The sequence below is a fragment of the Xenopus laevis genome, chromosome 3S (genome assembly GCF_017654675.1).
Source record: "Xenopus laevis strain J_2021 chromosome 3S, Xenopus_laevis_v10.1, whole genome shotgun sequence".
In the NCBI taxonomy this organism is placed as follows: Eukaryota; Metazoa; Chordata; class Amphibia; order Anura; family Pipidae; genus Xenopus; species Xenopus laevis.
Genome location: NC_054376.1, coordinates 114,995,582 through 115,020,125, shown reverse-complemented (window position 1 = coordinate 115,020,125; position 24,544 = coordinate 114,995,582). Strand labels below are relative to the sequence as shown.

The 24,544-nt window shown below is 39.1% G+C and overlaps 1 protein-coding gene across 3 annotated transcripts; it reads left to right on the top strand.

Moving 5' to 3' along the window:
• Window positions 1-787: 787 nt before the first annotated feature.
• kcnmb1.S (potassium channel subfamily M regulatory beta subunit 1 S homeolog) lies at window positions 788-21,718 on the top strand. 3 transcript variants are annotated; one of them, XM_041588758.1, is made up of 5 exons: window positions 788-1,391; window positions 11,027-11,122; window positions 13,211-13,418; window positions 18,657-18,852; window positions 21,323-21,718. In XM_041588758.1, exons 3-5 carry the CDS (start codon window positions 13,285-13,287, stop codon window positions 21,608-21,610), a joined length of 618 nt encoding a protein of 205 aa, XP_041444692.1. In that variant the 5' UTR covers window positions 788-1,391; window positions 11,027-11,122; window positions 13,211-13,284; the 3' UTR covers window positions 21,611-21,718. The 3 variants fall into 3 exon arrangements, with proteins under 3 accessions (XP_041444692.1, XP_018111696.1, XP_041444693.1); XM_041588759.1 differs by lacking the exon at window positions 788-1,391 and adding an exon at window positions 9,012-9,161; XM_018256207.2 differs by lacking the exon at window positions 11,027-11,122.
• Window positions 21,719-24,544: the final 2,826 nt, after the last annotated feature.

Sequence of the window (24,544 nt, the reverse complement as noted above, 5' to 3'; positions counted from 1 at the left end):
TAATTTTAAATACTGTACATGGCTGGGTAGGGGCTCATTTATAAACACTGGGCATCCAATCAGTGGCTCTTTTCCGCCAGCTGCAGGTAGAATTATGAAAACAAAGGTTGCATGGGGACTGTCAGTGTCCCCAGCATGCCTGCATATTAGTGATGGGCCAATTTATTCACCCGGCATGGATTCACGGCGGATTTACGCGTTTCGGCCTGCAAAATTGCCGCACGCATAAAAATTGATCGTCAAAAATTATGCGGACGCCCACTGACTTTAATGCAATTGGACAAAAAAGTTGCGCGTATAAAAAATGACGCTCGCGTTGAAATTGTCACGAGTCGTAATTATTTTGATGCCCATTGACTTCAATGCATTTCACTCATTTGAAACGGGGCAGATTCTGCCGTCACTGCTGCATATGACTCAGCAGTAATCGTTTCAGTGGGAGAGATCTTTAAACAATGTAGAATCTTACACCGTACACTCCAGCTATTCCTACGAATGTGGCTAATTTAAAATATTCTCGGTCATCGGAGAAGTAAAATCACACCAAGGGCATGCATGATTAATAGGCAACCAGAGGAATCCAGATCGCCTTGGCCAGTTATCTACTACGTTCTACTTTTAAATGATCCGTGTTGTCTATCTGTTTTCACTGCCATCAACACAGCCTGTTAAAAAGCTACTAATCTTAAATCTGATGTCAACACCTGAGCTTATAAAAGCAGGAGTCAGAACCTCTCTCCTCTCCATTTGTGCTCGAGGGCTCCTGCTTTTCCTGCAAACTTAGGCATAATGTAGAAACGTATTGGTGCAACTTTATTTAAAATACCTGGCTGCTTTTAGTAACATTTCAATACTTGTAAAGCAAAATGACAATTTTAAACACCTTACTGAAACAGCTGACATGCACCTTAAGAAGTAAAATTGATAGAAAAAAAATATATTATTATTTCCATCCTATTGGGATAAGGCAAAGGCACAGCATTGCAACATATGCAATTAACTACTCCTTTGATTTCAGGAAGCTGTTTGTCTTATCTCTTATAAATCACCAGATTTGCACTAATATGTAAAAAAAAACATATTAGTGATGGGAGTTCCATTAGAGAGTCGGCGTAAGTTCGGTAAATATTTAGACAGAGTCTTTTTTTATTGCCAGTTTCAGTTCATTTATCTACACGGCAGTTTAAGGGCCTTCGCTAAGTTCATACCTTACCATTTAAGGCTAAAGGATGATTAAAAACCGTGCGATCAGCTGAACCACACAAAGAAAGCCCATAACACTATACTTAAGATTTTGCTGTGCTCCATTGCTGGACAAGAAGCGAAGTTCATTTGAATCAAAGGTGAAAGGGATATTTAAAGACGACATACGATCATCCATTGTGCTCTCTGTAAGTATGGTTCCCTCTCTTTATTTTATTTTAAATGAAAAAAAAAAAAAAAACATTGGCAGGCTTCATATGTTTTTAAAAAGTGTTAATTTGTTATTTCAGCCTTTTTTATGTAATGTGCAAAGTATGTGTTACCTATTCACTGCATGCTTATTAATAATGTTTCCTACTTTGAGTGATGATACTGGAGTGGTTTTAGATTCGTTTGTATCTTATGTGAAAATATATAACAGATTTTTCCTTCGCTATCCCTGAACTCTCTGTATAGAGTATAATAGACATATTCAGTAATAAAAGAAAAATATTACTGCTCTTCAGCACCTAAAGAATTACTTTCCAAATAAGATCATTTATTTATCTGTATAAAACGTTATCTGTAGTAGGGGTTAAGATTGCTGCACACATTGTCATTTTCTATTAAACAAGTACAGTAGTCTTTATTCTTCCTATATATTATATTAATGTCAGGGCATGTGTATAAACAACTGCTTACCGTATATCATTACTCTGGCTGAGCAATGTCAAGTTGAGGAGTAAATCACTCTAGATAATGCTGTGACTTACGTGAATTTTTCATGTTAAAGGATTACTAATGCCTCAAATAATTTGAATATATTTTACATTTAAAGTTTATATCGGCTCATAACTTCTCTTGGCAACAACTATCTTAGATTATATGAACGGGGGGTTCTGAATATTTATGTAGAGATCCATGAGCATGACATGTGACTCCTGGATCTCGTATTTAGATTCATGTGTTATTTCATGCTGCCTATTTGTTATGTGCTATAATTTATGTGCCAAATAGCCCAATCTCATCTTAAAGGCTCTGTTTACTTGGGGGTGCCAAACGTTAGGCACTAGTGATGTGTGGGTGGGGTTTTTCCCAACCCTCATCCGCCTGATATCTGACCTCCCACCACTCACTCGAGCCCGACTTCCGAGTTCCTTTTATAGACCCATGCCGACCCACCCCGTCAATAAGGTCACAAAAGGTGCGGGCGAGCAGGCCCACAGCTATAAAACCGGAACCCGGACGTCAGAAGCCGGCAGTGTAAGGTGGCGGACAGGGAGAGCAGGAAGAAGAGCTCAACCCAGACCCGCAAATGGGGGTGCACGGTCGGCCTGGTTCCACGGGTATCGGGTCGGCCCGCACGTCACTATTAGGCACCCCCAAGTGATTGTATATACTTAACTCAAACCAGTGAGCACCACGGAGCAATTGGCTTCCGGCTTCTTCTTTCTTTGCGCGGGCGCACATTCACAGTATTGCGAAAAGCCAAACTTTAACGAAGAAGTCATCTATTTCATTCTACTGCGCATGTAACTGCCCCGAGAAATTTGAAGAAAGAATAAGCCGCAAGCCAATCGATCCGTAGTGCTCGCTGGAGGAACCACCAGACCGATGCAGTTTTCTCCTGATAGGAGCTTTTGGCCCGGGGTGTGAGGCAAGTATATACCATCACTTTTTGCCTTTTGGCACCCCAATTAAATAGGCCTTTACTTCTCCTTTAAATGGCTGCCCCATGGTTTCAGAGCAGCCTCTTTAGTGTATATAAAAGGTCGTTATTTATGTTTATAGAGAGTACCAATGTCTTCCTGTAAATGGCCAATATTTTCAGGTGCCATTGCTTTGGTAATAACAGCTGTAAATCGATCTACTATATTTCACTGTTGACCAGTAAACATAGTGGGGATGGAAAGGACATAGTAAAGCTGTTGCTTTTTTGGACTGAGCTTCAAAATAGGACTAAACAGAGGCCTAAACAGCCCTCTACTAGCCCACTAAATAGTGACTGTCTATGGCATCTAACAGCAGCTCCTCTGACATTTGCCAGCCCATGCCGGTGCTAAAGCTCTCCTTCTGTGCAAACCTTGTGCCAGTGACCCAATGACTACAAGATTATATCCCCTCTATCCATTCATATGGCTTAGTGACAGCATGATGCATTGCGAATGGCCCCTTTAAACTTTTTTCCGCTGTGTTGAAAGATCTAATAATTCATGGCCAGCTTAGGCACTATATGGAGTTGGTGTCCCCTGTTGGGGTAGATAAAGTTTGCGGAATCAGAAAAAGATGATGAACTGGGAGCACAATGGATTGATACACAGCTTTGGTGGTAGGGCGAAAACACTGCTGGGAGGGAAAGAAAAAGAGAATGTGAGAGGAAAGAAAAGAGATAAAGGGTGGCAACTGGTTGTGAGTATTCTCTGCATTTGGGGTTAGAGTATACAGTGCACTTTGGGGCCTATTGATGGTGCTGTTTAAAAAACAATGTCCAAATACATGACACATCACTATCTGATCAACAGTCATCACTATGTAAAAACTGCATATTTCTGGAGCTTACTATACATTTTTGACGTAAAAGTAAAACAGTGTAAAAAGTAGCAGCTGCTTAACAATGCTGTGTATAAAACAGTATAAAACAGTATTTGCTTGCCTCCTAAATCTTTCTTATTGCCTTGAATAGGTTATGCCATAACTAGGGGAGGTTGCAATAACGGTCCTCACTTCGACCTTGGACCTTCCCTACCTCCATTACACCAATTTGGAAAAACACAAAATGGTATAAATACAGCGTGCATTTATAAGATCTGCTTAAAGAGAACCTGTTACCCAGACATAAAAAGTAAAAAAAATAATAATACGAGATATTATTTATTTATTAAAACATCCATTCCATACATCTTATAAGGCTATTTATTTTAAATCTCAGTTGTCAATCAATAGTTGCCTGCCCTGCCTCAATGCCTGTGGCAAAGAAATCACTTTCCATTTTGCACTTACTATATGTCACTGGCCTCCTCGCATTTCCCCCTCCCTCCTCGCTAATTGTGTAGCCAGTATATGGGTATGTATTGTGTATTAGTTTGCTTTACTAACCAAATAAAACTAACTTGGAGTTATTTCTTAGGGTGCCAGGTTGTAACGGGGGCAAATATCTCCTATGCCTTACCCATTGTTAACCCTTGATGTACCACAACCTTTTGTGTGGGGGAACCCTTGAGTGAAGCACACCAGGCAGAGAGTTTTAGTTCAATCACTTTCTCTTTATTTGTCATGGCCTTCAACAGAACAGCAGCACAATCATATAGCTCAATCTCCCAGCCTTTTGCAGAACAATGCCCATAACAGCACACTGTAAGGGGGACACACGCTCGCAGGCACCCCTCTTGGGCCCTGGCCGGCTCAATCCGGATCTTAAACCCCGGCTGGTGGGATTCCCGCTGGGAACACGTTGCCCACTCACTCCTAGTTGGGACAATAGCTGCTCATGCTAATTACCTCTCTATTACCTCTCTCACTTACAATTCCTAGAGCGTATTATTACACCACTAGGCCTCACACTACCTAGGCCCAGTACCTCTCCCAGGAGATGACTCTTCTGCCGCTGTGCCCTCTGTTCATCTCTTTTCCCATGATGCATCTCAAATATCACTTCCTGAAACCTTTTCTTATATAACTTACTATTTCCCAAACACTGGAGACATTCCTTTACAACGGTTATCCTCTAGCTCCCCCTAGTGGCCAACCTAAATATATCTATTAACCATTACTTACTTAGATTAAACCAACTTTAAACAAACTTTACTATTCACTGTGCATAAGTGCAAAAATTAGCAAGCATAGACTTGCTAATTGCTTTCTGTGTTTGAAAATGCTTGATTAATTTGCAGTGATAAAATTATTTGCATAATAATTTCTTACATTGAGCGTATTTTGTCCATTAACAATGTATATTACATCCCCCATATTAAACTGAAAATGATAAAAAAGAAATTGCTAAGAATGGGTCATTCTCTAACTTGACCTTAAAGTTAATCAATATCCAGGATTGGTTGGGCCGGCAGGTTACCAGGTTACCAGGAGAAAACCCGGGGGGCCTGGTCAGCATAGGCCCCGCGAACCCAGGTCCACTGCCTCAATCATCCATTCCACCCAATATCAATATCTGCTACCAATATCACTAATACAAATCTACAGAGGCTAGGGTTGCCAGTTTTACCATACTCGGAATCAAGGTAGGGGGGCGGTACCCATTATGTCAGAGGCGGGGCCAGTGATGTGAATGGGTGGGTCTGTGACGTTAAGGGGCTGTCATGTGATGTAAAGGGGTGGGCCTGTGATGTGGCAGCCTGTGATTGGCCACAGCTCCCGAGAAGCAGGTAACAGGCTTGCCCGGTTTTTAGACTTCTGAAAACCAGGCAGATATTTTCGAACCGGACAGCAGGAGTAAAAAACCTGGCTGTCCGGTTTAAAACCGGACAGGTGGCAACCCTAACAGAGACACTGATTTTTGTTTTTTAATATCCTCTCATCTAGCCTGGGGTTATCGGCTCCTTCGAGTATTGGCACAAACCATATACCATGCAGTAGTGATGGATCTGTCAGTCATGTTAGACTTGGGGCAGGGCTGTAAACTAGAGTATAAATGGAAATATATCTATACACAGTAGAGGCCTCTCCACTCCACCCACCAGCCGCTCACGCTGGGTAGGTTAGATCGACAGAGGAAGCAGACCCCTGAAGGCCCATATTTGTGGCAAAAGCCACAATGGGCCCGGCCTAGGGCGGCAGAATTTCAGGGGCGGCAGGCCTCCCAACCACATTCAAATACGAGCACTGGAGACTGGGTGCGGGAGATTTGAAAACGAGACGAGTACTGCACACACTCGCACCTAAAGGAAGTAGGGGAGGGTACGGGGAGGGTACAGTTAAGGAGAGGGTACAAGGAGCGGAATGAGACGGGGAGGAGAAGGAGACAGGGTTGCGGAGCTGGCCTTGGGGTGCCTAAATAGTAAGCACGGCCCTGAACCCCTGTCCCCCAGCCACCCCCCACAACTGTTGCTCTGCTTCCTCTATAGTTACGCCACTGTCTATACACTCTACAGGTAACGTTTGGATTTCAGGCTCGCAAAGTAGGACATGTATCTCAATATTATATGCCTCCTTCCAGGTTGTGCTAGAAATGTTATATAAGTGAAACTTTTTACCTCCCCATAAAGCAGTTTGTATTTGCTGAGTAGTCAGGCGTAATGGATTCTCTGTCAAATATTGTAGTTCATTTCCAAGTAAGATTATGCTTTTAGTGCCCAATTACCAGCTTGAGCTTTAGAGATTCCTTTTTTTCTAAAGTTTAAATTAACATTTTTGTCCAATAAGCTAAACCAGCTTGTTCCCTTTGCCGGTCTAGTTTGTTTCTTGCATACACATCCTGTATATTTGTTTTCTTGGCATTTAGCAAGGTTTTTTTTTTCATAAGCCATCCATCCAGAAAGCAAGTCGCATTCCCACATTTGTGTCTGTAAGGATTACCTTTGCAAAGTTCTTTGCTTGCCAATAATGGAAAAGAGCTTAGGGGCAGATTTATCAAAGGTCGAATTTCGAATTAAAAAAAACTTTGAAAAAAAACTGTTAAGTAGCCTGTGCCCTTTCTCCTTTTTCAGATTGAATGGCTGCCCCCATAGTTACACAGCAGCCTATTTACATAAACTATAGTAGCCTTTTTAAAGCAAACACATAACTTTCTACCAACGCAGGGCAACTGTGCAGCATAATTGAATTACTTTAAAATGCTTTTATTTTTAGCTACTATTTTACTATTCCTTTAAGTGCAGTGTAAAAGGTTTTAAAAAATTTTTGCAAACAGCACCCATGATGAAGTGTTTTTCCCACAAGGAAAATGTGCGTGTATAGTCGCAAGTCCCTATGTGAATACATGAAGCCACTTGGGTTTGTAGTTAAATGCGTCATGACTCGGGATTAACTGAAGAAACTTTGTTATCTAAAGTCATCTTAATGCATTTAACCTTTTCATTAGCATACCAAAGCACCATTGTTTACAATAGTGAATGCTTTAATTAGATGGGATGCTGTGATGCAATTTTCTGTGTTAAATGGGATAAGTGGGATATCTGGGTTTAGTTATTCTGTTTCAAACACACAAACCAAAGTGGCTTCATCTGTAGCTTTTAAATGCACACATTTAGAAATGAAATAAACTCGTTAGAATTTTTTGCCACCAAAATGGATTCATGCAGTTTAGTTACCAACAAGTAACAGGTGCCGTATTATTATTACAGAGAAAATGAAAATCATTTCTAAAAATTAGAATTATTTGCTTAAAATGGAGTCTATGGAAGATTCCAGGTAATCTGAGTTTTTCTGGATGAGGAATCCCATACCTCCCTGGTAGCTTTTACATAAAATATTCAGTTAGTGCCATTTCTAGAAGTGGCAAATACCTGCAGTTTTCTGCAGGTTTTGGGCAAGTTTATAAATATGTACTAAGGCTCATTCAATAAATTAGACTTAGGGCAGAGACTCATGGTCAGTTGGGGATATTAGTCCCGGCGACAAATCGCCTCTTCTTCAGGCAACTAATCTCCACAATTTGCCTTCCCGTCGGCTAGAATGTAAATCGTCGGTGGGATGGCACTCGGAGTGCTTCGTTTTCCAAAGTCGCCCAGACTTGCCTCACGAAGAAATTTCAGGCAACTTCTGAAAACGAAATATATCAGGTTGTATCCAAGGACAAACTTTGGTTTCCCCACAGTTCAGCACTTGCAGGTCCTCCTCCACCTGTTTGAGACGATCTCCAAGTACAGAAAATAAAGTGCTAGAATCCTCAAAAATTCATTGAGGAGGGGGATTTAACAGAAAGAATAAAATATAGTATAGTATTTTTTTTAAAAAATTTTTTTGTTTTTTGTTTTTTTAAAAAATTGTTAAGACCCACCGTGATTATTAACAGTGATAATAGTGTTCTTTTATTTAACTTAGAAGAAGAGAGCCCAAAAAAGTGAAAGTTGTGAATTTTAGATGAAAGATAACAAAAAAGAATAAAAAATAAAAATAAAAAATAAAAATGAAATTTTTTTTATTTTTTATTTTTATTTTTTATTCTTTTTTTGTTATCTTTCATCTAAAATTCACAACTTTCACTTTTTTGGGCTCTCTTCTTCTAAGTTAAATAAAAGAACACTATTATCACTGTTAATAATCACGGTGGGTCTTAACAATTTTTTAAAAAAAACAAAAAACAAAAAAATTTTTTAAAAAAAATACTATACTATATTTTATTCTTTCTGTTAAATCCCCCTCCTCAATGAATTTTTGAGGATTCTAGCACTTTATTTTCTGTACTTGGAGAACTTCTGAAAACGAAGCAATCCGAGTGCCATCCCGCCAGCGATTTACATTCTAGCCGGCGGGAAGGCAGTTCGGGGAGATCAGTCGCCCACGAAGAAGAGGAGATTTGCTTTTTTAGATGACAGATTAAAGATAACTGAACACAGCAGAGCTCATAACAAGTGTGCTGCAAAAAAAAACAAAGATTTCCACTGGATAATAATGCAGGGACAGAAAATAAATAATAGTTATTAACAAAATTGTTTTGCTGAGTTTTGCCGCACAAATGATGCCCAGAGATGTGGTCACATCGCGCGACAAAAATATATTTTGACGCCCATAGACTTCAATGCATTTTGACAAATTTTCAGTGACGGAGTGAAACAGGTCAGATTTGCCAAAAAATTATTAGATCAAATAAATTCAGAATTTTTCATTTATTTTTCAGGATTTGTGTTTCTTCCACTGGACCTTGGTCTTTATAGTAAGAATACTCAGACAGAGATACTGGACCGCGTTTCCCCCTTAAATACATTATAAATACCTTACTGTATGTAAAAACCTGATGAAAACACTATATAACTAACAAGCCACTGCGTTTTTGAAACTTCGGTCCTTTCATCTTTGCAAGTTAGGTAAGCTTTTTTTTCCAATTAAGAAGCTGTTTTATGATTACCACTTATAAATTGCCTCAGACCCCATGAACCCCCACACCAGTAAAAAAAAAAAGCCACATAAACATGGGCGCTACAATAAGAACGCTAAAATTCCATTGGTGGGCAGGGTTCCCCCTACAAGTTAAAAAAAATAGCAATTGCTGGTCAGGGCCCTCCATAAATGTTAAAAAAAACTGCTCTGTTGACCAGGGCTGCTCCCCTACAAGTTAAAAAACCCAGGGGCCCCCCATAAAAGTTGAAAAATCTAAATTGGTGGCCAGGGTCACTCCTACAAGTTAAAAAAATGGTGCTCAGGGGCCTCTCATGAAAGTTAAAAAAAATGAATTGGTAGCTAACCCCCCCTCCCCTACAAATTAAAAAAATCCACTGGTCACCAGGGTCCCACCTATAAGTAAAAAAAAAAAAAACATTGGTGGTCAGGGCCCCCCCCATAAAGGTTAAAAAAATATTAAACATTGGTGGGCAGGGGTTTAATTTAAGAAATAACAAACAAAAACATTGGTATCCAGTGATACCATAGGTTCTTCTTCCTTGTCCTCGGCTTCAGCTCCATCACAGCTTTGGCTTAGTTTGTGGCTTCGGCAATTTGTGTATTCGTCAATGTCTAGCACTCTCTTAAGGGGGCGTGGCTAATCAGGTAAATGCAGCAAAGCTTGGCCCTCCCTTAAACATAATTTATGCCATGCCCGGGACGACTGTTCTCCCTGTGCCCCCCTAATGGTGGCCATGGGCCAGAGTTTTCTTTTGATGGGTGAAGGTAAATTACAGCTTTATTTAAAATATTTGTTAAACGAGATACCTCATCTTTGCCATGCCATAACCAACCATAAAATGCCCAAATACCAGCTACCTTAACCACAGTGGGCCTTACTTAGTTGCCTGTCAACTGCTGTGACATAACTCAAACCCAGTTAACAACATAGGGATTATCAAAATACAAAATGTCTGAGAAGGTTCTCATTCATCCAGGTCATGGTATATCTGTATCAATAAGTCAAATCAACTGGACTTGCTGTGATTTGTTTTGTTAAGACGTTTCAGGACTTGAAAGCCAGTAGTAAAGCGAAACTACAGTATTTGACTTCTTTCTATAGATACAAAATGTATTCATAAACCAAAAGTGTTTTAAGATTTTTATTGCCAACTATGAACTACAATCAGGGCCAAAACTAGGGATAGGCAGAGTAGGCACATACCTAGGGCGCAAAGGTGAGAGGGGGGGCGCCAGGCACGTACCTTCTCTGTCACCTACCCCATGTCAGGTCCCTTCTCTGGCCCCAATCCCTTCTCGGGCTAGGTTACCTAGGGTGCCTAGCTGGCTCTGCCGGGCTCTGACTACAATACAAAGAAAAGTACAAGGAATGATAATTGGCTGGACGGCATGCGATGTCTACAACAAACAGAAGAAGAGTGAGGGATCACAACAGATTTCCAGGTGCCCAGACAGTGAAAAAGTGGGCAGGGTAAGGTGCTCCTTATTCTTATGTATTACCCTCCTCCCCTACTATAGCCTCTATTAGCCCACATTTTAAGAATTCCCTTCCATGTCATATACCTCCCTACAGTCCTGGGCACCTTTTTTAACCACTGGTGCAGGCAAACTGTTTTGGTTGTACAAGATTATTTGAGCACATTCAGCAACTAAATATAAATAATAAAAATACCGCAAACCACTTGCATTACAGGATAGATTTTTAAAATGAGGATGTACTTGAGGGGTTTGTAACTGTGTTGGGGTTTTTTGACCTGTGCAAACTGGATTTCATATCACCATTATTTTTTCAAAAATGTTGTTTAGATTATTTAGTTTTTTGTTTTTATAGTGTTGAAAAGAGGAAAACATTTAATGTTCCCTGATGAAATAATAACAGCACAGATGGATCTAATTGTACTAGAGATCCTCCACTAAACAGATAAAGGTATGTACAGTAGACTCGGAAATAATATATGTTATAAGTAGCGATGAGCTGCTTCACTGATGCCCATAAACTCTATTGGCACGTCAAAAAATTGTTGTGCGTCAAAAAAAATTGTCGCCCATAGACTTTTGGCAATTTTTTTGCCATTTCATGTATTTTCGGCAAAGCTAAATGGGTCAGATTCGCCCATCACTTGTTATACTGTAGCTGAGAGCATATATTATGATTGGTTCCTATGTAGACTGGCAGCCTACAAGAGGCTCTGTTTGATGGTACCTGGTTTTTATACAACCAAACTTGCCTCCAAGACTGGAATTCAAAAATTAGCACCTGCTTTGAAGCCACTGGGAGCAACATCCAAGGGGTTGGTGACCAACATGTTGTTCATGAGCCACTGGTTGGGGACAACTGGTCTAGATTAACCTGTGACAACCTCAAGTAGTTAAAAGTAGTGATAAGCGATTTTTTTCAGCAGACATGGATTCACAGCAAAATTCTGCACTTTGCAAATTTTTCCGTGAAACAGCGGCAAAAATCCACAGTGAAAAATTTTGTCACAACAAAAAAGTCGCCAAGACAAAAGTGTCACCAAGACAAAAAAGTCACCATAAGAAAATACGCCCATTGACGTTAATGCATTTGGTCAAAAAAATTCACTGAGACATAAAAGTTGCAACAAGAAAAACACCCATTGACTTTAATGCATTTAGAGTGAGAAAAAATGTTGGCACCTATTGACTTCAATGAGTTTCGCTCATCACTAGTGAAAAGTCTAAAGTCTTAGAGAAAATAGAAAAAGCTGGGGCAGATCGGGGTTGCCTGTGTGATGTAATATGGTGGAGCTGGAGAGGATTAGGGAGCGGTCTAAATTGCTATTTTGGAAGGTATAATTTAGACTCCACTTAGAGCACAACCTAATTCTTAACTGTCCGTTTGAATAAGCTTCTGTTTTGTTTCTGCAGTTGGGAATTGGTTAATTCATGAAAATACGCAGAACAATGACATGCCACATGTGACATCATAAGAATTTATCGCCACATTTAGAGGCACATTTATTAAAACTCAAATTTTTCTGGTTCAAGCTTTTTGTTGCAAAAAATACAAAACGTTGCAGAAAAAAAGCATGACTTTTCCGAGATTTATTATGTGGCAATACTGCGACAAATCGGAAAAATACTCCACCTATTGAAGTCATGTAGAAGTTAATGGCAGAAGTCCTTTTACAACTGGAACATGTTTCTTGCCTTTATGATCTTCGAGGGTTTCAGGCATTTTGATGCTGGTTTTTGTGCAACAATCCTAAAAAGTAGTGGTTAAAAAGATTCACATGAATTGTCGCACGGTTAGTAGTGACTTTTCCTGTTTTTTTCATTGAGATTTTTTAGTAAATAAAGGCCATTTGTGGTTGTTTTGATCACATTTTTTTTAATAAAAATATGAAAAAAACAACTTAATTAATATCCCCTTAAAGTAAGGAGTCGCTAGAGACCCAGGTTCAATGCCCGATTGTAAGTTTGCCTTGACTGGTAAGTCAACTCAATGTATATCTCCATAAAATGGTTCAAAATATTTGTAAGTCTGAGTTAGAATAACACATAGGGGGTTATTTATCAAAGTCCGAATTTATCTCAATATTTTCTGCTACAAACTCCAATCAAATGCGTTCTGTTTTTTTGCGCTTATTTATTATTACATGTTTTCCCAAATTTACTTTGCGAGAAAAGATCCGATTTTTTTTGATTTTTCATCTGATTTTGACGATTTTTTCGGATTTTTCCGGATTGGCCAGAAAACTCCAAAACCTTTTTGTTAATGCACGAAACCCGGTGCACATCAAAAAATCATTGGGACTTCTCCCATTGACTTTTATGCAACCTCGAAAAGGTCTGAGATGCCGGGTTTTCTGATTTGGACTTTTCCATCCTCAGGGTTTAATAAATCACGAAAAATTTGTGATTTTTTTTAAAAGTCAGATTTTATTTTAAAAAATCATGATTTTTTGGTGATTCATGGTGTATATTTAAGCATATCGGTTGCATTTTCATATTCTTACTCTTTACTTACTCTTAATGTTTAACAACTTTACAGGTTCAAGGAAAACTTCACCTTTTTTTTAAATTAAGTAAATTAATCATGGCGTAAGGATCCCAAATGTAGCGAGGATGGAAAAGAAACTGTTTACAGTACAGAAACGAGGAGAAATACGTGCCCTTTGTTGGGGAATTGGAATGATGGTTTTCTCTGTTATGATGTCCTCTGTTTTTGGATTCACAGTGGTGCCAAAATATTTAAAAAGGTACTTATAATTTTTTATACTTACTATACAATATTATTATATTATATGTAGACTCTATACACTGTCTTATAGCTTAAAGGAGAACTAAACCCAAAAATAAATATAAATGCCATTTTTAAACTGAACTTATTGCACCAGCCTAAAGTTTCAGCTTGTCAATAGCAGCAATGATCCAGGACTTCAAACTTGTCACAGGGGGTCACCATCTTGGAAAGTGTCTGTGACACTCACATGCTCAGTGGGCTCTGAGCAGTTGTTGAGAAGCTAAGCTTAGGGCTCGTCACTAATTATCCAGCAGAAAATGAGGTTGGTCTGTAATATAAGCTGATGCTACAGGTTTGCTGATTATTAAATTCTGATGCTAATTGCACTGGTTTCTGTGCTGCCATGTAGTAATTATCTGTATTAATTACTAATCAGTCTTATATTGTGACATTTCTATTCTATGTGTACTGTATATTGTGAGTGGGTCCCTAAGCTCAGTAAGTGACAGCAGCACAGAGCATGTGCAGTGAATCAGCAGAAAAGAAGATGGGGAGCTACTGGGGCATCTTTGGAGACACAGATCTTTACTGCTAAAGGGCTGTGGTTGCCTTGGGCTGGTACAGAAGCCCAAAACATAATTGTAACCCTAATTTGGTTACTGTCTATTTAAATCACAATTAACCCTTGGCAATCCAGGGGCCCTGAGTCCCTTTTGCATATGAAAAGTACTGGGAACTGGGATTTACAGCACTGGGCCTCCACCTAGGGAACACTAAGGAGCAAACCTCAGGGAACTTCCACTAGGACAAATAAAACACACAGTTTGCAAATGAAACAGATATAAACTTTATATTAAAACAATTGTGAACTTGAGCAGTCTAGTACACAATGCACTCCTGCACTGGGGACATGTGGGACCTACCTAACTCACTATTAGGTACCAATAGAAAAGGCTGTAAAGGGTTAAATGTTAGTAATGGGGGGTGTTACCCCAGAGCGAATTACCACTGTACTTGAGCAAGAAGCAGGGAGCATAGGTATGAATTTGAAAAATGTTATATCAAAACTTTCCTTCCTGCTCTCATCACGAGTTAAAATTCTTGGTAATGTTGTCATATTAATTTAGTAAAACCCAGCTTCCCTTGGAAATGTGTTATTGCGATTATGCAGTGGCAACATATTCTGACACCACTCATTATATAAGAATTTCCCGTTGATGGTGCACAGCTGTTTTTCTCCACATTTGTGTCACGTCAAGGTCTTCATTAGACATTTTAAATCAGTGGTGTAACTAGATGTTACTGAGCCCCACAACAAATTCAATTTAGGGCCCTAAAACATAAGTTGTTGATTAATTAGTGCCATTTGGGCCCTCTATACTCATTGGCACCCCTGCAACTGCAAGGTCTGCTTCATCTGTAGGAAACTCCTGTTTAAAATACATGTTGTGTATCCTCTTGCCTATATTAAGAAAGTGCAAGGTGCTCAGCAGTATTCTGTAGTCCATCTACAGAGCCATCATTGGGATCAGTATAACATGTATGAACCCATAGCAATGCAAAAGTTAACAGATTGGGGCTCATTTATCAACACTGGGCAAATTTGCCCATGGGCAGTTACCTAGTGATTCGTTTTTTAAACCCAGCTGCAAGTAGAACAATGAATGCAGCAATTTGATTGGTTGGCATGGGTTACTGCCCATGGGAAATTTGCCCAGTGTTGATAAATGACCCCCACTGTGTTTAGAATTTCCACTGTACTGTACAAGGCTTTTTAACTCATCACACCAGAAATCAGGTGGCACCTGGGCATACTGTGTTGCTGTTTGTGCTGGTGGAAACCCTACTCTCCAGTTTATCAGGTCATCCTTATTACTTTTTGCAGGTTCCATTGGGCAGATTTACTAAAGGGCAAAGTGGCCTTCGCTAGTGAAAATTCGGCAAAAACCCCATCTGCAGGGACATCGCCAATTTACTAACAGGCTTGGATGACAATTTGCTAGTGAAAGAGACTGTCGCTATTGCAGTTTCAAGCCTTATAGCCAGGCGAATTTTCGCTCAGGCGAATGATCATTACTCTACAAATTCACTAAACTGCAAATTATGTTTGAACGTTACCTCTTTCGCCAGTGTTTCATTCCTCACCTTAGACCTGGTGAACTGAGAAGATGAAGCTACATCCTCCTCAATCTTATGTCAGTGACATCATATCCTGTATGCCGAAGTGTCATAAAAGTTCTAAAAACAACAGTTCTTTGTTGTTTTATCATATTTTAAAGGAGAAGGGAAGCTACAGAGGCATTTTATTGCCAGTAGATTAGCTGCAATAGTGCAAGCTAGAATGCTATATTTATTCTGTAGAATGTTTTACCATACCCGAGTAAAAGCTCTAGAAACTCTCTGTTTGTTTAGAATAGGAGCTGCAGTATTAATGTGGTGTGACATCACTTCCTGCCTGAGTCTCTCCCTGCTCTGGGCTCAGATTACAGCAGAGAAGGGAGGGGGGAGGAAGAGGAGCAAACTGAGCATGCTCTTGCCCAGGGCAATGAGGTTTAAGCTGAAGGCAGGAAGTCTGATACAGAAGCCCATGAGTACACAATAGAAGGAAAGAAATGCTGTGTTTCTTTTGATAGGGGACTCAGAGCAACATTACTTTGGGGGTTTACTGGTATATTTAGATTGACCTTTCTGATAAGGCTTACTGCGTTTTCACCTTTCCTTCTCCTTTCAAGCATTTGCACCAACATATATTTACCCGCTCTATTCAAATTGACCTAAGCGTAAGAGTACTAACAAAGTTTCGTTAGCGAAAGTTCATCAAGAAATGCTTGCGCTGACTAGTTAACGCTAGTGAAACATCCCAGCATTCGGCTGCAGAGACGCAACTTTGCATTTTAGTGAATTAAACTGGTGGTAGCGAATTTGTGCCTGGCGAAGTGGCTCGGAGTGTGGTGAAGCATTCACATGCGAATAATTCGCCCTTTAGTGAATTCGCCCTGGTAAGTCTTTAGGCATAGGTAGGACTTAGTAGTCTACGTAGGAACCTAAAATCTGAGCAATGTCAAGGTTTATCAGATTTTCCAAGCTATCTACTCTAATTTTTCCGGTTTTGTGCAACAGTATATGTGTAAGACTTTTTTTACTAATTTTATAAAACATTTAAAAAATGTTATGACCAATTGCTTAAAGGAAAACCAATCCCCCCCCAAACAATGTAGGTCTCTATAAAAAAATATTGCATAAAACACCTCATATGTAAAACCCTGCTTCATGTAAATAAACCATTTTCATAATAATACACTTTTTTAGTAGTATGTGCCATTGGGTGATCATAAATAGAAAATTGCCATTTTAAAAAATTAGGGCCGCCCTCTGGGATCATAAGATTCACGGTGCACACAAACAAGCCAAACAAACCCTAAATGTAAGGTCACATGAGCCAATTTAAAAACAGAGTTCTGTCTTTTGCTTCCACACTTCTTCCTGTTGCAGTTAGAGTTTTAGTGTTTCTGGTCAGGTGATCTCTGAGGTCTCACACAGACCAACACAAAATGGTGGTTCAAGGCAAGAGATGTAAAAGGGAAATATTTACTTAAATATATATTCCAGTTTGGTAAGATTCATTAATATGTCATTAACTATGATATAAGCTATCTATTGCTTAAAGGGCATGTAAAGGTAAAAAAATAAAAACCCATTTTTACTTTCTTTAATGATAAAGAAACCTATCTCCCATATACTTTAATTAAGAAATGTGTACTGTTTTTATAAGAAACCTGACTGTATGCAGTGAAATTCCCCCTTCATTTACTGCTGTGGATAGGAATTGTCAGATGGTCCCTAACTGCTGAGCAGTGAAACAATCATACTTATGAACAGCAGGGGGAGCCCCCGCCTTACTTCCCAGCCATGCAGAACTCAAGCAGCTTTGTTTATGACGATCCCTAAGCAGCCCAGACCACACTGAGCATGTGCACAGTCTTAGTCTTGCAAAGATGTTTAACAAAGTTACAAGATGGTGACCCCCTGTAGCCAACTTTGAAAGCATAAATTATTTGTTTGATTAGGCTTGTGGTGCAGTAAGTTCATGTTTATATTTAGTATACAAAATACAGCATTGCTAGCCTTATTCTATTTTAGACTTTACATGCCCTTTAAATATTCATTTTGGGGGTAAAGTCTTCCTTTAAGTAGGAAAAAATATATAACAATCTGGCTCAGTTCTCAAAACATTTCCCTGCTTCCCCAATTGTTCTGTCACTAATACAAAGCTGCTATTGGGCAATACCATTTTCAAAATATTGCAAATCTGAGCCGAATTCCATTGAGGTCAAAAAGTTTTTAAAGCCACAAGAAGTGCAAATCTATAAGAAACTCTGGCAACTCAAAAAAAAAGTATTCCACATCTTTTTACTCATTATACTAATAGAAATGCTAGAAAAGAACAAGAAATACTTCTCCTGATAGCGCCATTTTTATCCACTGGTGCTAAAACACGAAAAAAGGATTTCTGATTTGTCGCTAGAGTGAAATCACTTCCATCCCACTATTCACAGTCCGAGTAGGGGAGTAGGTCTGGGTATAGGGAGATATTAGGTCATGGGTGCGGGACAGGTAAGGTAAGGAAAGGACCTATGCAGGACTCTACTATCTGTATCAGGGCCAGAACTAGGGGTAGGCAGAAGAGGCATGTGACTAGGGTGCAAAGGTTAGCAGGGTTTTGGACATATACCTCTTCCGTCTGCCTACCCTTGTTCCAGGCCCTTGTCATCCCCACCCCACTGAAAATTGTAATTGCAGGCTCTGACACCCCTGACACCCACTCACGTGAGGTCACTGTGTGTGCACGAGCATGCAGGAGGGTGCAAGGTGGTGCCTAGGGAGACTGGCTCTTGGCCTGGCTCTAATCTGTACAATGATTGTTGCAATCACCAGCCAATCGGATGGCTCTCCAGCCTGTAACTGGGCTGGATGATGTCACAAACACAAAAACAGGAGAAGGATTTCTCTGATCCTCTACAATAATTTTTAAAAGAGTATTAGCTGCTACCAGTCTGGTAAATTGTTTAACTTTGTGTGTTCCCAAGCATGACTAGCCAGGAAATAGCTCTGCCGAAAAATATAATAGTATTTTAAGGGGAGAGGAATCCTCTGTAGGTTTTGGGCAACTGAAACCCAAAAAGTGTAAACATTTAGCATAATTCTTGTAGCCTCATATTAAAAGCCTATGTATAATATAATACTATTTTAACAGTGTCTGGACTCAAAAATCAGTTTGCACAGTGGCCAATACGTCCTTCAAAGATAAAGTCAGCTGCACTTACAATACGAATGGAGAATGTGATAAGAGCTCATATTACCCCTGCCTTGAAGTGCTTGTAAATGTGAATTTCTCACAGGATATATACATGTTATATCACACAGAGGAAACTCCAGAGGTGAATGATCAGGTACGTTTATTTAGTTTCCATTTTTGCAGTAAGGGGCACATTTACTAAGGGTCGAATTTCGAAGTGCTAAAACTTCAAAATTCGACCATTGAATTTAAAAATTCGATAGTCAAAGTTTTTTTTTGCTTAAATTTAGCTGTTTTCGATCGAATTAAAATTGTTAGATCGATCGTATAAATCGTTCGAATTGAATGATTCGAACGATTTAATCGAACGATCGAACGATTTTCAAAAAAAAACTTTAAACTTCTAAAAACTTAGCCAAATGTTGGCTATAGGTTCTAGGAGGTCCCCATAGGCTAACATAGCAATTCGCAGGTTTAAAGTGGCAAAGTGTCGAAGTCAAAGTTTTTTAAATATTCAAAGTATTTTCAATTCGAATCAAAGTCGAACTTGGTCTATTCGATGGTCGAAGTACCCAAAAATTACTTCTAAATTAGAAGTTTTTAAATTCGAAAATTCACTTCAACCCTTAGTAAATGTGCCCCCAAATGTCATTGATACCTCGTAACACCTTTACGATCACAGCAGGAAGTGCACTTCACACTCGCAAACACACTCCTAGTCCTTCTGCGTGTTTGTGCCAAGCGCTATTGTGCCAACCCAATCCTTTCTCCCGACTTGTGTGCAAGTGTGGCTGTGAATGCAGTGGAACCAGCATCACACAACCCTGAATGTGGTAGTAATTCCAGGGTTCCCACTGAGGGCTATGTCCACAAACTTGCTGCTAGAATCATACGGAAATGAGAAACAGAAATGACGCAATTAGTGATGGGCGAATTTGTCCCGTTTCGCTTCACCATGAATTTCGCAAATTTCCCACGAAACTGGCGAAAAATTAGTGAAACAGCGATTTTGACGCCGGTGTCCAAATAGGCCAGTGAATTTATTCTCCGGTGGCAAAATGGGCAAATTCACCGCAAATTTGTGCCTGGCAAATAAATTCGCCCATCACTAGACGCAATCCCAACTCTGACAATTTGAACTACAGTCTGTGTCTGTCGCCAAAACTTGCATGTGGACACGAAAGCAAAATGGTCACAATTATACAGGAGTCACAATTATACTGGAATTATGAGAAAAAAAGATATATAATGGGTAAAAAAACATGACATCTTGGGGATTATTAATCAAAATTATTAATCAATATTAATCAAAATCTGAATTTTTCTGATTATTTAACTAAGTCAGTTCAAACTAGAATTCATGATTAGACCCTATTTATTATTAAAAAAAGCTAGATTTAATTGAATCGGGTAGCAAACAAAAAAAAATGGAGCGTACGTTTTTTTTATGACTTTTTTCTCGAATCGCTAATTTTTTTCTGGCTTTTTCACGAAAAGCCCGAATTTTTTTATTTTTATCCAAAAAGTAGGAAATAGTTGGATAATTGAGCTAATTCCAGCGCAGACCACAGAAGCTTCCAAACAGGATAGGGACCTCTGCAATTGACTTAAATACAACCTCGGTAGGTCTGAAATGCCGGATTTTCGGATTCTGAGTTTTTCCGTTTTTTTGTATGTAATAAATTAATAACATTTCCACTAAAAATTCCGATTTTATAGTAAAATCTTGAATTTTTCTATTTTTTGGCATTTGGACTGTAATAAATAACCCCCTTTGTGTCTGAAGCTGCACTTGGAACACTACAATGAAGATGGTAAATTAACCAAATATTTTGAACTAATATTTAACTCTTTACAAGTCGCAAATTTGTTGGTTTTTTTTTATGCTATTTCTGTAAGTTTTGCTTTACATTTTTCTCTTTGGTTTCTGCCTAACTGCTTATTGAAGGTGCTGTGCTTTAAGCAGGGAATGAAGTCTAGCAAGCCCAGCATCCAAATGGACTGGAGGGCCTAAGGGCTGTAAGAGCAATAATATATTTGGTAAAAAATGGTTATGTTACTTCAAAGCTTAACTAAAATTGGTAAGAGTTAAAATAACCATGCAAAAGTGCATTCCTGAGCACTTTTTTGTTCTTTTTCAATTAGTCATTTGAGTTGGCGTGTATTTATACCAGTCTAAGCCATAATCTACATTAAGAAAGACATTATAGTCCACTTTCTTGTTATTGCGGTACTACTTAAGGCAGAATAATTACTCCTAAATATCTGCGTTCAGGGTAGTCAATAAAAAAAGGAAGTTATTTATCTTCTTTATTCAAAAATTTAAAAAAAAATTTAAAAAATCTATAGAGTACACCTTCTCAAAAATGAAAAACACTGTTTATTAGATCTTTAAAAACACAAGTAACTGCTGAGAAAAAATGCTTATTCCACCTCATCCATAGGCTTCATCTTTGAAGGCTTCATTAAGTAAACCCAATAGGATTGTTTTACTACTAATAAGGATTCATGACATCTTAGTTTGGATCAGGTACATGGTAGTATTTTGTTATTACAGAGAAAAGGGAAATTTATATTATTAATCTTAATATTTTTTTTCATTTGTCGCTGTTCTATCATTGCAGTGCTCATATATACCCAAATGTGAGAAAAATTTCACAGAAGTAAAAATGCACGTCGATATCATCCAAGAAAACTTCAGGAAAAACCAGCCTTTCACTTGTTTCTACGACCCCAAAGGAAGAGAGAAGAGTATCATTTTGTCACGAAAATTTGGCTTGCAACTGCTACTGTCATATTTTTTCTGGCCCGCTTCCATGTTCATCGTTGGAATATGTATTGTAATTATGGTGAAAATAAGTCAATATCTGGCCATGGTGTCTATGCTGTCCAAAAAACTCATTATTAGATAGTTGCACATTTTTTCTTTCTTTCTGAACATTTCAGGGGCACTTACGTTTACTCAATAAACATAACACTTTTTATGTTAAGTGCAAAATACAGTAAACAAATAATATCAAGCTACTGTTGTCTGGGTGGTGAAAACAAAAAGTCATGATATAGACTAAGGGGCAGATGTATTAAGGGTCGAATACCCTCTATATTCGACGTCGAAGGATTTTGCGCAATTCGTTCGATCGAAGGAATAACGATTAAATCCTTCTAATCGAACGATTCGAAGGATTTTAATCCATCGATCGAAGGATTATCCTTCGCCCAAAAAAAGATAGCCAAGCCTATGGGGACCTTCCCCATAGGCTAACAAGGACTTTGGTAGCTTTTAGGTGGCGAACTAGGGGGTCTAATTTTTTTCTTAAAGAGACAGTACTTCGACTATCGAATGGTCGAATAGTCAAACGTTTTTAGTTCGAATCATTCGATTCGAAGTCGTAGTCGAAGGTCGAAGTAGCCCATTCGATGATCGAAGTAGCCAAAAAAACACCTTGAAATTCGTAAGTATTTTTTCTTCTATTCCTTCACTCGAACTTAGTGAATGGGCCCCTTAATGTAAAAAAAATGAAAGCATTAAGATGAATGGATGTTGGGTCTGTATTTTTGATTTATTGCTATTCCTATTATATTTTTGGTCTGTGACCAGCCACCTTGCTTGGAGACCAGTTGTGTTGCTCTTTTCAGTGGGATGCCTCTTCATGCATTAACATCTCTCTGTACCTGGTGGGGTTCCTCTCTGATCAGCTACAACTACCTATAAGTAACAATGCTCTTCACCAAATATATAACTGCATAATATTTATCATATTATTGTTTGGATGGTTACATCAGCATTGTTCCTCATGGGTCTCTGCAGGAAATGTTCCAAGGTGAAATTAATGGTCCACAGGATGACTGGCCAACATTCATTAAAATGCATAAATATACCCCCAAAAAATGAAAGATAAACAAGTGAAAGTGTGTGCATATGACCCCATTTAAGTCATATTATCCAATTCAAAACAGAAATTGGCTGTGGGCATATTACCTTCTCGCTGTGCCACACCACTGCCTTCACCACTATGCCCTCCAGGCTTGATCTGTCCCAACATGCTGAAGAAGTCTTTCTGGGACCCTGGTTGCAGTCACTAAGACTAACCAGCTACTATACTAGTACTGGCTGCAATCTTAGTTAGTTAGTGCTACCAGCAATATGTGTGTGATGGTCTTATGGAATGTTGGAAGGGAGAAGAGAGGTGGAGCACAAGGAGGAAGTAGTAGGGACATAGTCCATCTCTTACAGTGTCTCCCTGGTTCATTATATTTTATTGTTTCTTCTCTACTTCTGCAGAATTTTGACTCACACAAAACTACTTTCAAATCTCTATTTTCCAACACCACAGTATTTCAGAAATATTAAAGGGCAAACTATCTAGTCAATTGCAAGACAATATTGCCTGTGCTGACTACACATTTTGTACACTTTGATTTTGTATATTTCTTTCATGGAAAGAATAAAAGTTGGAAGTTTAGACTATGATTGTGTTATATGTCATCAAACCCTACTTCTTGGCTTTACAGACATCACAGGCCTGCAGTAGAATCTTATGCAACAAAAGGGCAACTAAAGCTTAAATATTTGTCATACAGTGCTGGATGAATACAGATACCATCTTACCAGTTTTACAGCATCTATAAAATCACAGGATTAAGTGTGATGAGTAAGTAAGTGCCCCAATAGGCACGAAACGCGTTAGGTCTTATGTCCTAATACATTTTTCTACTTTTTAGACATTTGTTTCCTTATTATTGGAGGTCCTCACATTCTTTTTGGATACAGTGTTTTGGACTTTGCACCTTGGGACTGAGGTGAACTGTGAGTGAATCCTCCGTCACTAACTTAATAATGTGATTTTTTTCATCTAGGAATTATTTTTTGAGTGGTACTATTTACATTTTTTTGTTAATGTGGCAGTAGCACAAACTCTGCCTTTAAAATCACAGGATTACCCTACAAAACTTTTGAACTTCAGTCCATAAGAGAAGAGGGTTGGACACTTTGTTAACCATGTGAACTATGCAGCTCATTTGATTCCATCACCACGTCAATATTCTGCTCAAACATAACTGCTAAAAAAGTACCTGGAATATCCACATTATTGATGCCATCTATGAAGGCAGCCGCATGTGCAGCTTAAATGGATTCAATGGTTGGATTTGCAACCAAACATACCACTTGTACTTCAGGTGTGTCAGGGGCTATTGTGTCTGTCCTGCCTTTTCTGACTATGGCACACGGCCAATTAGACCACTACGTTGCTGTCTGGAAGAACCCGGACAATCTGGGCTGACGGGGCCCATAAAGGGCAGGACCCTCAGGTTTTTTTCCCAGTATCTCGCTGGCCCAGTCCAACCCTGTGTCTGCTTTGCTTCCCATTCCAAAATATAGATGAGCTAAATATTGTGCTCAAGCAAGTGCTGCCAAGTGATTCCTGTCTTTTGCTCCAGCAGTTGCCATAACCAGAGTGTCCCCCATTCTTTTAAAGGAGAACTAAACCCCCTCCTAAAGAGAGTCCCTATCTAAAAGCCGCCATTCACCCCCTCCTGCTTCTTTCTTGCATAGTCCACAATGCGGACGCCATCTTCAGTAACATCCGATTTGTTTTCAAAAGGACTGCCGTTTTCACACATGAGCAGTTAGAGCCAGTGTCGGACTGGGACACCAGGGGCCCACCTAAAACACTTAGACCAGGGGCCCACCCAAAAACCTTTAGACCAGGGGCCGACTCTAAGTATTATTTTCTTCCTCTCCTTACTCAACCTCTATTCTCCTGTTCTCTTTTCTTTACATACTATAACCTATTATTCCATCTATTTAGCCTCTTTATTCTCATAGAAATAGGGAATGAACATTA